General features: G+C 38.3%; 1 protein-coding gene across 1 annotated transcript in view; it reads left to right on the top strand.

Annotated features, from left to right (window-relative positions):
* SEL1L3 (SEL1L family member 3) overlaps nt 1–13,925 on the top strand; it is a 37,953-nt gene that overhangs the window by 19,811 nt on the left and 4,217 nt on the right. Inside the window, exons 12-21 of the mRNA XM_048046822.2 lie at nt 10–129; nt 743–883; nt 2,004–2,066; nt 4,150–4,326; nt 5,907–6,034; nt 6,697–6,780; nt 9,836–9,926; nt 10,037–10,121; nt 12,184–12,293; nt 13,567–13,694. Of these exons, the coding sequence (XP_047902779.2) occupies nt 10–129; nt 743–883; nt 2,004–2,066; nt 4,150–4,326; nt 5,907–6,034; nt 6,697–6,780; nt 9,836–9,926; nt 10,037–10,121; nt 12,184–12,293; nt 13,567–13,694 (1,127 nt within the window). The remainder of the gene's footprint in view (nt 1–9; nt 130–742; nt 884–2,003; nt 2,067–4,149; nt 4,327–5,906; nt 6,035–6,696; nt 6,781–9,835; nt 9,927–10,036; nt 10,122–12,183; nt 12,294–13,566; nt 13,695–13,925) is intronic.

Here is a 13,925-nt window from a genome sequence, read left to right as displayed (position 1 = left end):
ACTCTTCAGGCGTTTGTTGAAACTATAAGGCTGATGGATGATGAACTGCTAAAAGCTCAAACAAAAGAAAATGGTGATGTCTTTATGTGGTTAAAACATGAAGCAACAAGAGGAAATGCAGCTGCACAGGTATAAAGTAATACTTTTCCCCCTTCTTGGTTTTATACACACGTTATGTATGTACATTTGTAGACTATATATGGAAGATGCAGAGAAGAGTGAAGCAGACTTTTTCTCTATAAACCCAGAATTACTTATTATTTATAAGCTTGAACTATATCCCTTGTTTTTGTCTGATAATGTCTAGTGACTATGTAAACAGCTATAACAGCAAAGCGAGGTAAAAGGGAAGAGTTACCGAGACTTAGCAAACTCCGTGTCTGATCATTTTCCCTGGATTTGTATCTGACGTGGTACATTCAGATCAGCAGCAGTGTTGTTATACTGAATCATTTGCATACATTTACTACTGCCTTTGTCATATACCTCTGCACTTAAATCAAGCCAGGCTGTCGTGGTCTATAAAAGGCAACCCTGCTGGAGGTTTGTTATCAGTACATTCCATCACTGGGAAACCCAATGATTATTCCTGATAACTAGTTGCTTCCAAACTATCAAGGACATGTAACTAGTTTCTTCACACGTTTAAAGTCCATTTAAGCCTGCAAAAGTTGGTTCCACTGGAAATTCCGATCTCAGCGCTAATATTTATGGTGTTGGTGTTTACCTTGTTTTCTTTTAGCAACGATTGGCTCAGATGCTATTTTGGGGCCAGCAAGGAGTGGCAAAAAATCCTGAAGCAGCAATAGAATGGTATGCAAAGGGTGCAACGGAAACAGAAGATCCAGTGTTAATATATGATTATGCCATTGTGCTGTTTAAGGTAAGTCATGTTTCTTGTTTTCACTTCAAAAATCATTCCTTAGAAACATTCATGTTTCTGAGTTATCCACAATGATACGTTGTCAGAGTGTGTACAGGTGATTTTGGATTTACTCTGAAAACCAGTCAATAGTTCTTGAGCTGGTGTTGATTTTTACCAGGTATGTCCAAAAAATATTAAAAAGAACAAGTGAAAATGAGTTTAGTCAGTTTGCTCCTAGACAGATTCAGGATCAAAACACCACCTAAATTGTAGACCCTAATTATTCGTAACGGCTTGTCAGCTCAAAATATCTGAACAGGTAGCAGGCAAAAGCCTGAATGTAGAGTTGTAGGTAGAAGTTACGTCCTTCCTTGTAATGTCTTAGAATGCCCTTTATTAGATCTCTAAGTGGGGATTTCATTTGAGTAGGAGTTAATTGTCTCCTGATGCAGGTTTTTTTTTCTGTACTAGAAGCAATAGACAACAGGCGCTCAACTCGGGTCTAACCCCAGCTGAGTCAAGTAAGCGATATCAGCTAAACCGAGTTGTCCGTAAGACAGTCTACAGTATGAAAAATTAGAGATTCTAGTAAATATCTGCTAGATGGTCATCTAATTCCTTTGACATTGGAGGGCTGTTGTCTACAAAATGCTTGCTTAAGTTTTGTTTGTGTTAATTTTGAGCATCCATAGTCTATTTGACCTGTGTCTGGAATTTATTTATATGGACATCATCAGCATAACATCTGTGTATTTCCTCTGGAGGCACTCTGACATCCTTTTTCAGGCAAGCTGAGAGCTCTTATGCATTACCAAATTGTGAACAATCCATGCACCTATTGATACTATTAATTTTTCCTTAGCTGCTGAAAATTAAATGCGTGTGATATTATTTACCCATAAAAATCACATGGATCATATGGTGAAATAATTTTTCCTAGAATGAATCATTAAGGTTTTGTAAAGCTGTGAATGAAGGATGGGCACAAAGCTGCATTTTAAATTGTAGCTTTTTGAAGCTGAATGACAGCTAGTAAATAATGGTATCAATGTTAAAATGCATTTTGAGTGATGTGAATTTTCGTTAGTCTGTATTCTGTATTTGTAAGCAATGATTATTTCATATATCCATTTCCTAGGGCCAAGGTGTGAAAAAGAACACAAAGCTCGCATTAGAATTGATGAAGAAAGCAGCAGCCAAGGTAAAATGCAATATTTTGTCATAAAACTACTATGCCAGGTGCTAATACTAATGATCTCTGCTTTATATGAAATACATATTATCATAATTCTGTGTAAATAATAGTTGGTTTTCCAGTTGCTTTCACCATGAGTGGTGAAAGACTTATTTTTCCTAACTAAGAGACTAGAACACTTAAAATCAGCCAAACTTATGTATGAAAAAGAATTTTCTCTCCTTACGTCTTTTTGAACTTGATGATGGTTAAGTGACTTACAGAGTGAGTAGTTTATCCGAGAGTATGTTTTTGTCTTGTGTTCCAAAGCGTTTTGTTTTAGACCATGCTAAAAATGTTTTTTCATGAAAGCGCCCACCAAGCTTGAGTTTTTGACGTGCCAGTCTCTCTAGGTGGATGCTGGTGAATGTACAAAGGCCGTACTTGCTCTCTCTGGACATCTCTCCTATGTCAGGGAGAAGATCTGGATGTCCCAAAGCCTTCTAATTTTTCCATGGCTGGGGAAAACATTGACAGGCACCACAGAGAGGAGGAGCCTCACTCCTTTTGTTGATCTAGTGCTGTCAGATTACCCAGGCCACAATCTGTTTCTTACCTTGCTTTGTATAAATAAATAAATTAAAAAAAAAAAAAGCAGTACCTAGGTCTTGGTTACCTTCCTTGCACCAAAAAAACAGAACTAGTTAAATTTCTGATGATGTCCATGGGACTTCATTATAGACCACCACCAGAAAAGAAACTACTGTGTCTGTCATCTCTTTGAAACACAAGACTACGTATTCTTTTGACAGTTAGGGAAAGACTTTAATAAACAGAATAACTTTCATGATATGACAAATGTCCCTTAACTCGGGATCTGAGGAGCAAATTTCTGGGAACAGCCTAGAGACAACAATTTCCTTACTTTTGCTAGGCTCAGATACTTAAGTTTTTATTCTCCCATGTACATTTTCTATAGAAAAAGAACACCATAATTATTGAAAAGTTGAACTGCTTTTGGATTTTAATGACTAAGCAAGCAACACTGTTCCAATTTGAAAGGAAAAGAAATCCTTTTCCAGAGGGCCTTTGTAAATGCCAGTAGTGTACAGCTCTTACTACAGAGATCACAGAAAGAGACTGCAGTGTAGAAGCTTTTGGCAGACAGTAGCAAGCAAATAGCTTGGATTTGTGCACTGAGATTTTTTTAGGTAGCTTTTACCTTATGACACTGTTTCTGGCAGGGTTCCTATTAAACATCCATTCTCAACTAAGAGAAAATAGCGTGTCCAAACCTATCTATTGGTGCTGAGTAATTTGAACTGCTGGCAAACTTACAGCCACCATATGATCCGTGACATGAGTTTATACAAGGAGACAGTGACTCACTGCAGCCAAAATAAAAACTGTGTCCCAGGAAGATTTTCTCCTTACAATCCATACTTACTGAGTCAAAGATGCAACTTAGTACGTTGCACTCTATTAAGAAGATCTGTGTGGGGCTAGTCAAATAAAATACATACCTGTGTTTTGAAAACATTGTAAAATTCTGTGTTCATTGCTTCCTGTTTATTATCACAGAAATGTTCGAGTTTAGAAGTGTGGGATTTTTTTGATTGCTAATCCTGTCTGGAATTGCAATTATCTCCCTGGTTTTTCTTATCACCTTCCCTTATTTCCACTGCAGATGCACACAAGAATACTTCTCTCATTTAGGCTTTGCAGAGGAAGTCAGTGAAAAATGTTCACAGTTTGTTCTTGTCACCAAGTACAGGTCTCAATGCAGACATGGCTGAGCCTGTAGAATAAGAAGTCACAGGAACTGGGTTCCAGGGCGGAATCATTCCTTAATGAACTGTGGGAGGCACTGAGGGAGTGACTTTATAATCCCTTGCAGTCAACATGAGGCCATAAGGAAAAAAAGTGGGGGAAAAAAAGGCAAATCTTTATATATCTCCATCCCAGTTGGAATTTTGATTGGATGCATGTGCCAGGTGTCCAGATAGGCAAGCTCATGAGAACACCCAAAATTGGGCAGCAGGTTGGAATTGCAATGTGACCCAAAGCAGAGTTGATGCATGACCTGAGACTGCTCTTTTTCTTCCCTAAGGGCTTGCCACAAGCAGTAAATGGATTGGGATGGTATTACCACAATTTTAAAAGAGACTACAGAAAAGCAGCCAAACAGTGGTTAATTGCTGAAGAGTTGGGGAATCCAGATGCATCTTACAACCTTGGTGTCCTTTATTTAGATGGGATTTACCCTGGAGTACCCAGTAGAAACCAAGTGAGTAAATATTTTATAGTCTTATTTTACATTAGGGCCCAATTTTCAAATTTTGGCTTCGTTCTTGAGATTGCTGTGTTTATTCTGAGTCATTTTTGGTGCTTTTTGTCACAGAGAAGAGTGTTAGTGGGGAATTCAGTCAGATTGCTTAGAGAAAGAGAGAGAGTGACATTACTCAAATTTCTCAGCTGTGCTTCTGTGTGTGTGTTTGTGCTCCTTAAGCTTAGAAGCAAAGCAGTTGCAGGTTTAGCTCCTACTTTTTGCCACCCTGGGTCAAGCAGACTAGTTTCTCAGCACTGATGACTTCCCTGGTACTTTAGGGGGAAGGATGTTTTCCACAATAGACAAAAGCAGCAAAACCTTGTCCCTGAACTTGTAAACAGCTATGCTGTATTCACATTGCTTCTGCAAACTTCGGCACTGCATTAAAAGACTTTCAAGCCAGACTCACAAATGTAGCTGTTTAATATAATCATGGTAGATGGCACTGTTCTGACACTGTGCCTTTCTGTGATATAGCCCGTTTAATTTTGTGTGTGTCAATAAGAAACATGTATTTTCCCTAACAAGAAGGGTTTTCTTTGATTATATTTCCATTAATTAACTTTGCCAAAAATGCTGTGTGTAGGTAGTTCTCAACCAACAGCACAAGCATAGTGAGGCAGGCTGTAAGAAATGCAAGCAGACCTTGTGCTCGGAGCTAAACGAAGCGTTCAGCACGGCCTGTGGGTTCTGAGATCTGGATGTACTCCAGACAGTGAACATTTCTGCTGCCAGCAGCAGTGCTCACCAACATGTGCTTTTGACAAACATGTTTTCCTTCCCTGGGGACTGAAATACACTGTTCAGAGTGGACTGGTTGTAAGAGTTACCCCTAAAAGTGCCCAGGTTTCTTTATTGATCAAAGCTATGGGAAGGAAGAAGTACTTTGTTGTGGCAGTGATGGATACTCTGAAGTCTTTGATCACTCACAGAAAACAGATACAGATAGTTAAAAAGTTCCTGAAATAAATTATTTCAGGCTGTATGTTGCTTTGGTTTATATTATAGGTTGCTTTTTGTAAGGGTAAGATGCGGAGAGTCCCACAGCCCTCCTGCTTTTGTGGCTCTGTCCCTGCCTGCTCAGGCTGAGTTATCTTTTATAAAAGTTTCAGAGACTTGAGAAATGTGGTTGTGCACAGCAAGGTGTACTGAGCATTGCTGTTGCTCTGCAGCCTTCACTTAGGTCTCGCCATTGTAAAAGTCCCAGTCTATGTCTGTTCTCCAGGGTCCCTTATTAATTTCTCTACTAGTACCTAATTTTAGTTCTGTAAAGCTTGTATAATACCAGGTGTCAGATGTATGTTTAGATACTTTTCTATTTATGGTTCAGAATTTCATTTTTTTTAAATCTTTTTCGGGCCTAAACTCTTAAAAAGTTGAAGAGAGGAATTCATTTCACTTATCTACACTAAAAGCAGTTAAAAGTGGTTGGTCTGTGTTAGCCAACTGCTGTTTTTAATTTATTAATAAAATGAGACTTGGGAAACAAAACTCATAAGCATTAATAATGTTGCTAGTTGTGTCTTGTTTCTTTGCAGACAGTAGCTGCACACTATTTCTATAAAGCTGCTCAAGGAGGACATATAGAAGGGACTTTACGATGTTCTCTGTACTACATCACAGGAAATATGGAAGACTTCCCTAGAGATCCAGAAAAAGCTGTAATGTAAGGAATTAAATCATTTGTTAAAGGAGAATATGTTTTTGGTCGGATTATTTTGATTATTGATGATTTTTAAGTCCGTAGTCAAAATATCCTTTACTTCATGGTACTTACCTCCCTGAGAAAAAAATTTTTCTGCAGTAAAGTTTGATCCCCATGAGTATGTGTATTATTTAAATGACCAGTAGATTGTGAGAGATGCTGAGTATTTCTGGTGGACTTCTAGATGCACAAGTACGTAGGCTCTCCGAGTTGTTCCAAGGGAAATAAAAAGAAAAAAAACACCTAGTGTGTAACAAAACAGCGCATATTTCCTTGGTGAGGCATGAACAACTTTCAGTGTGGTATAAGGAGACTGATGAGAAATGATAGCACTTACATCACTAAGGTTTTTTGGTTTTGTTTTCAAAATACTAAATAATTTTGCCAAGAAAAAGCACAGGATGTCTCCGGTATGTTCATGGAGATGAATGGGTAAACATGTTCTCATTCAGTCAACACCTGCATGACTGATGCAGCAATTACTGTGAAATCCCACAGTTTATTTTATGAAATAAGTCAGAAGGTGATCCCATATCCTTCGTGTCCTTCACGTCAGTGTGAGTTGGGATAACATTACTGCAGCACAGCTGTTCATATTTCTTTGTTTGTTCTTTTCTCTACAGATGGGCAAAACATATTGCAGAGAAGAACGGTTACTTAGGTCATGTCATCAGAAAAGCACTCAATGCTTATCTGGAACTTTCATGGTATGTTTGTTCTGTTCTCTTCAAGTTCATGTTCCACTTTTTATTACTTGATAGCATGATAAAACAATTAACATTGGGCCATCACCTCAAAAAAAAAAATACAAGTAGCAGCATCACTGAAATCAGTGTCAGAACTCCTATTGACATAAAGGGAAGCAGGAGTTTACCTGAAGTCTAATTCAACCATTTTGACAGGATCAAGTGAAAAAAAGAGACTTTGTGGAGTAAAATAGTGTTGCATCTAATTAGAGCCCACAAACTCACATTACAAGTGGCTGTATATAAATTAGTGGAGCAAACAACAGAGGACCCTTGTAGTCCATATGCAGATTGTGAAGGAAGGTATTGATCATCCCAAGGAGCATAGTTAAAAAAATTAAGACAAACTAAACAGATGTGTAAATAAAATTCTCCTGTTAGTTAAGCTCACTGTGTTCTTGAAGATTTTGCCAGTCTCATTTTTAAAGGTAACAGTGTTCTCAAGGGATATCTAGAAATAGGTAGGTTCTTCAAATTGTAGTATAGTGTGGGGTTTTTGCACTAGACTGTGCAGGAAACAGCAGGGCCAGTCATTTTTTTGTCTTCTGCTATCTGTGCTTTTCATCTGGTAGTACTCTTGTATGTAACGGGCACTGGATTAGCCAGAGGAATGCCTTTCACTTCTTTTTTCACTCTGTCTCTGAAAACCACACATTGTTTTCTCTCTTCTATATAATTTCTAGGTTTGCATAGTAGACTCTGGTTTATTAGAAAATTTCCTTTCCCATGTGCCTGACCAGGTACCTCTGGCAAGGCCCACACCATTTTGAAATTCAGGAGAATTTCTGAAAGTACATTATTGAGCAAGTGCATGCTGCCTCAGGACGATGCAGGCAATAGTTGCTTTTGCACTAGGGCCTTTCTGGACTTGATAAGAAACAGTCCGAGGGAAAACCCAAACAATGAAACCATAATGTTTTACTTCACATTTTATTTTTCATATGTCTTTTTAGCTAGCAAACTAGGGAACATAAGCCTCAAGGCAGTGAGAAGTATCAATGCAGCGCGAGGAGTAGTGAAGCATAATGCTGAGATGAGACATGCCTTGTCGCTGTTCATCAAGTTAGCCATAGTCTCTAGTAGTAGGCAAGGCATTTTACAAGTGAATTCACCATGGGCTCAGCTCTCCCAGTGACTTGTAGGCATAAGCACCAGATACTGTACGTGCAGGCACCAGGCTGTAGAAACTGTCACGCGATTAAGACAACAGCCTTTTTAGCCATGCAGGGTGCCCCTGTTAGCACTTAATTAACGCTTTGGACCTAGAAGATACACAAGAAACAGTGGACTGTTTCGAAGTAACCCGTTCCTGGCAGTTTTTTTATAGTTGGTCCATCACAGGCATTTCTCCTGAGAGCTGACCTCACTTTTCAGCACTGAAAAATTCTCAGTTACCATTTCTGTACAGGTTCTGGTGTACAACCTGTGACTCTACCCAGCTCACCCTGAATACAGTCCCAAGAAAGTCATACGCACTAGACAGGGTATTCAGATCCCAAAAGGTAGGGCATTAAGGTCTCAAAAGGTCTGGTGTCAGCAGGTAGGAGGAAGAATCTTTTAGATACCCACTTTAGGTGCCGGAGACTGGAAGTGTATGGGGCAGTCACTTAAAAACAGTGGTCTGCTAGTCATATCTCTTTTATTTAAGAGTGTGTTCATGTTGAAATCTTTGCCTCTGAATATTTGTTCATGTATCTTGCACAGTTGTGCGTTGTTACACTGCCAAGCAGACCAAATAATACCTGTTCCTCAGTTACTGTTGTTAGCTGCTGCATGTCAAACACACCTATAAGAGTTGAGGTTTGATCTTCGGAGACTGATTTAGAGATCTTAAATGTTTCTTTTCTGAATTGTCCTTTGAGATGTAAGGATCAGAAGAACTAATTGCCCAGCTTAGGTATCCTGGATTCCTTCTTTGGTGCCAGGCCTCCGTTATCCCAGATGGTTTTGCAGGACAAGTACTAAGGAAGAATCTTGCTAATCTTGCAAAAGCAGTTTCGAAACAGGAGGTTACACCTGCTTATTCTTTAGGGGCAACTGCTTTCACAGTTTTGTTTAAAGTTTCTTCACTTAAGCACCTACTCCTGAAGTCAAATGTTATGTAACCATGTTTGCTTCCAGTTACGCGAATGAACCCTGAAACTTGCCATAGTTTTAGCTTTATGCCATGGAGAAAGTCATTGGAAGCATGACCCTTCAGTAGGAAGTCTAACAGGAAAAAGGTGCACAACGTAGTACGTAAAGTAGCAGGAAAAAGGCTTTTTATTTTGTAACTTTTTTTTTTCTGAAAGCATAGTCTTCACACTATTGAACAGATGAGGGACAGAGAACATGAAAGAGATGCTGTCCTCTGGAATCATGGGCAGTGCTGCACTGCAACACTGAAATGCTGTGTTGCAAATGCAACATTATCTTTTATTACTTCCTTTACAGTAAATGAAATGCCTAGAGTGCATAGAGGGACTGAGACTATTCTCTTACATGTTCAAGTATGAGAGAGAATTCTTCTTCCAAAGAGCCAGTAGTCTATAAAGACAGAACAACAAAGTCACATAAATAAATGGATAAAGGGTAAAGCGTACCAAAGATATACTCAGATGAATTTTTGACAGATATGAATACAAGTATGTTAATAATAGATTATTTTTTTTTTAAGTGCAGAGGGAAAGAATCTTTTAAGAATGTATTTTCCCAAAACGTTCAAAAAGTTAATTGGGTTTAATGTCAGTACAGCTTTATCATCAATCTTGCACCTCAAAACAGTAAACGCACACTGGAGCCAGTCTAGGTTCAATGCAAGAGAGAAAAAAAATTCTTGAGATCCAGCAATGCTTGTTACGCCAAGTGCTGACAGTAGATGTAGCTGTTGCATGAGTTCACCAGCCTCTTGTTTTTAAGCCTCATACCCAATTTTGCTCCTAGGTGATTTTATCAATTTAGTTATTAATTTTAACTGTAACTGAAACACTCGTGACTTTTGTTAGGTTTTTCACTAATCTATTTTATCAAATGTTAGGCATGAAGCTCTGCTGCATTATGTTCTAGCAGCTGAAACTGGGATTGAAGTGTCACAGTCAAATTTAGCACACCTCTGTGAAGAAAGGCCAGTAAGTAAATGTATTCACATCTCATTACTCTAAAAGGAACACCCATTAATAATAACATTATCCTAATATCTCCTGTGTGTTATAAATGGATTAATTCATTTTCTTTCCAGGACCTAGCAAGGAAATACCTAGCAACTGATTGTGTTTGGAGATACTACAATTTCTCTGCGTCTCAAATCAATGCGCCCTCATTTGGTACGTATAAGGAATTCTTCCTGAATTTTTATTTTATTTCAAAAACTACATCTGTTGCAACTTTTGTGTGATGAAGCGAGTTAAGGGAAGAGTAATCCATACTTACAGACTTCCTTTTCAGTGTTTTGATAGGAATATTAGAAAATAAGTGTTTTAAGTGTTGTGTTTCAGCACACCTTTTCTGAGAATTTCCATTTTATGGGGTAACATCAGAAAAGAAGGGAAAAAAGCTAAGCTTAGAGCAGGCCAGACCTTTAAGAGCCTGAGAAATTGACTCAACATTTAAAAAAAAAAAAAAAAAAAAAGGCAGTAGACTTTAAGAGCTCACGCTGTTTAGTTTATCAAAGAGAAAATCCAAAAGCAAATACGCTTCCATATCGTAATTGAGTCATGAGAAACAAATGAAGGCTAAAGGATTCTTTATCTAATTTATTATGAGTTTTCTATTAGGGTACAGAGTTTATCAACATAGGTACAGATTACCGTGGGGGAACTGAAGGATTCTCTGTCTGTAAAACAAGAGTTATGCCTTTCTGGAAGGGAAGGTTTATTCACATGTAAGTTCCTCTGGTCTTAAATTTTAATACATCAGTGATTTTATTGAGTAAGTCATTTTGGTGCCTTGTAAAGAGTTTTTAAGTACTTCCACATGTTCATCTGATTGTCTCACAAGACAGTTTAAGTGTTTTGTAATAAGCATATGAAAAAGTGCAGTCTAAAAATAATTCAAGCTATTAATTTAAATATGTAGCAGCATTGGAAATAAATACCACATTGACAGAGTCTAAAGCCACAGGAGCCACAGGACCCTGTTAGCTTTTGTGAGGAGTCTGTTGATACCTTAGCAAGGTGCAGTTTTGACCTTATAGATAGGTGAAATCTTACATTTAGAAGCTTCTGAAGTTCATGGGGTGAGACACTGATTCCATTGAAGGAAAAGAGAGAAGACTTGTTGACTTCATCAAAGGAAGGATTTTATTACTCTTTTCACATAAGTAACATAAGGAGGGAGTTTTATCTCAGGCCCCTTTCTGCAGTAGCAGAGGATTGAATCCCCAGTCTAGGGCTTGGGGCTGAGGGAGTCTAACCCTGGCAGCAGAGATTCCCAGGGCTACAGTATTGGTGCAACGCAGGATAACTTAAAGGCCAGTGCTTATTCCTGGAGTGTTCGTAGAACCAGGCTGGAACGACGTGGCTGATATGGTCAAGGGGAGCTCTCATCGTTATGATTCCCTGCAGTGTTCGTGACCTACCACTCTGCGTCTGTGCCAGGCACTCCGTGTAGTCTTTCTGCCTTTGCTGTTGGGACTGACTTGCTTCCTGGAAGACCTCTGCTATAATCCCGCCTGGTTTTACAGTGGACTTCTAGATAACTGCAATAGACACACAAAGCAAGGTTCAGAAGTACTTCAAACCATTATGGCACAGCTTAGCATGGAAATTTATAAATTCTTTAGCATAGGTTAGTGCAGTGAGCCAACGCTCTAGTCCTTTGCAGCATTTCAACATGAGAGAAAACATGAGAGAAATATATTTGTAAAGTATTTGCTGGGCATTGCTTCCTTCTAGACCAGGAAAACTCTACCCTTACAGTTGTCCTGGGTGGGATTTGATTTGAAACTAATGACATTATCAGCAGCAAACCTCTGTAACTTTTGGGGTATATTCAGCTACCAAAGAGACATGTACATGACAAGCTCTTGAGCAGCATGTTTTAAGACTTACCAAGTTAGTAAGGCTAACCTGAATAATAAGGCTACAGGTTGCCCGAAGACAGAGTCAGCAAGTGAAGAGGGAATACGGTGTGAAGTCTCTAAGTCTGTTTTTGTAAAAGTAGCAAAATCATTCACTGTATTAATTTATTAAAGAGCAACCATGAGAAATTTCATCCAGAATAAATGTTTTCAGTAGTTAGTCAGATGTGAAGCAGTCATAGAGACAATCAGAGAGAAAGATACACAGCTTTAAATAGAAATATTACTAAATTCTCCGTCACATTTCTGATTATTTGATTCTCTCTCTACAAATGCTTTAAATGACGTGCTACTGGTTTCTTCCACAGCTTATTTGAAGATGGGAGATTTCTACTACTATGGCTACCAGAACCAGTCTAAAGACCTTGAGCTGTCAGTGCGGATGTATGCACAAGCTGCATTAGAGGGAGATTCGCAGGTAGGTCTGCAGTTGTAATGTGTTAATAAAACACCAGAGTTTAGAACAATCTGAAGATTAACCTGAGAGTATTTATTCTGCTTGGCTACATCTGTGCACTGAAGAGACTTCCTAGAATAAGTTAAAATTATTTCAAGGTACCTAGTGAGTCAGAAGGTAGACCTAGAATAGAAAGACGGTCCTAGGGTTAAGGTGTCTTGAAAGCTTAAAGTGAAGAGCCTAACTCAGTGCTACCATACCTTGATGGATTTGATTCTGTTGTGACCTTCGTATTTTTTGTTACTGCAAGGGGAGGTGTTAATAGACTGCCTGAGTTTTCTTCTAATTCTATCCATTGCTATTTTAGGAAATAAACTAGAAGAGCAGTCCATTTTCATGGACATGCCGAGTGTATCCTAGAGTGAATTTTGTTCACTCCACCAACAAAAGCTCCCAACTTAAAATGTTTTATAGTGAAAAGATATATCACGTTACATTACCAAAGACATGCAGCATTTCAATGCCCTGTTCTGCCTTCACATCCTTCTGAAATATCCTAGATGCAATCTTCTGTTCTCCCTGTACCTCTGACAGTGTCTCCAGATAGTATCTTGTATGTGAATTTATCAGAGGTAGTACAGATGGGATATACTTTGAGGATATTAGGACAAAACATGGCTGATAAACTAGCAAAAGAAAGATGATAAACATGAACAGTTATTTTAAAGTATGCAAGCCAAACTGATGGGAAACCCTGCCATACGTCTCCTCTGTGTTCATCTTCATGGCTCTGAAGAGACATGTTGATGCCTTGGACTAGCCCAAGTAGGCAGAAGTGTAAGATTAAGGATTTAAATTTCTTAGAGCAAGTTTCTGCTCTCAGTTGCACTGTTCTGATTTCTGTTGATCTAGGTAGAGGGGAATTAAATGGTAACAGAACAGGAAATTATTCCTGCTTTCAGTTTACATTTCTGCAGTAGATAAAACATTACGGTTTGATTTTGTGGCTGTATGTAAAGAGGAAGTAAAAATGAGAAAGCTCAGATCTTTTTTCAAACAGTTTCTCAGAAAACTGTCACAACAGATGAATGCTAATTCTTTTGGCAGTTTCTGGATTTAGCAGGCTATATGATTAGGAGGAAAGGCTCTCAAAATTATTCAGTGAAGATCACATTACACTAAATTAATTTATAGAAGACGTTTATAATAATTTAGATACTTGATGCTTATATTAGACCTTAAATACACATATGAAAAAACTGATTAAAACATGTATATGCTTTTTTATTATTAGGGTTTCTTTAATTTGGCCCTTCTCATAGAAGAGGGTAACTCTATACCTTCCTACATTCTGGATCACTTGGAAATTGATCAGGCATTGCATTCTGGTAATACTTCACTTCTTCAGGAACTTTATTATAGGTGAGTCTTTTTTTACCTTAATCAACATCTTCTGTTTTTCCATGAGTAGCATTTACTTTTGAGAACAGCATCTCCTGTAATGATTAACTTTGTTCTCTGGTATGATTTAAGGCAGGTTAAGGTCAACATGCTTGAAATGCTTTAACTGCCTAAATATGCTGTTATGAGAGACTTGATTGTGTGTGGTTACCTGAAACAGCAGGGACTGGATTTAATGATCCAGGAGGCCTT

Source organism: Anser cygnoides, chromosome 4 (genome assembly GCF_040182565.1).
Source record: "Anser cygnoides isolate HZ-2024a breed goose chromosome 4, Taihu_goose_T2T_genome, whole genome shotgun sequence".
Taxonomy (NCBI): domain Eukaryota; kingdom Metazoa; phylum Chordata; class Aves; order Anseriformes; family Anatidae; genus Anser; species Anser cygnoides.
The sequence above is the reverse complement of the archived record's forward strand: the minus strand, read 5'-3'. Positions and strand labels throughout refer to the sequence as shown.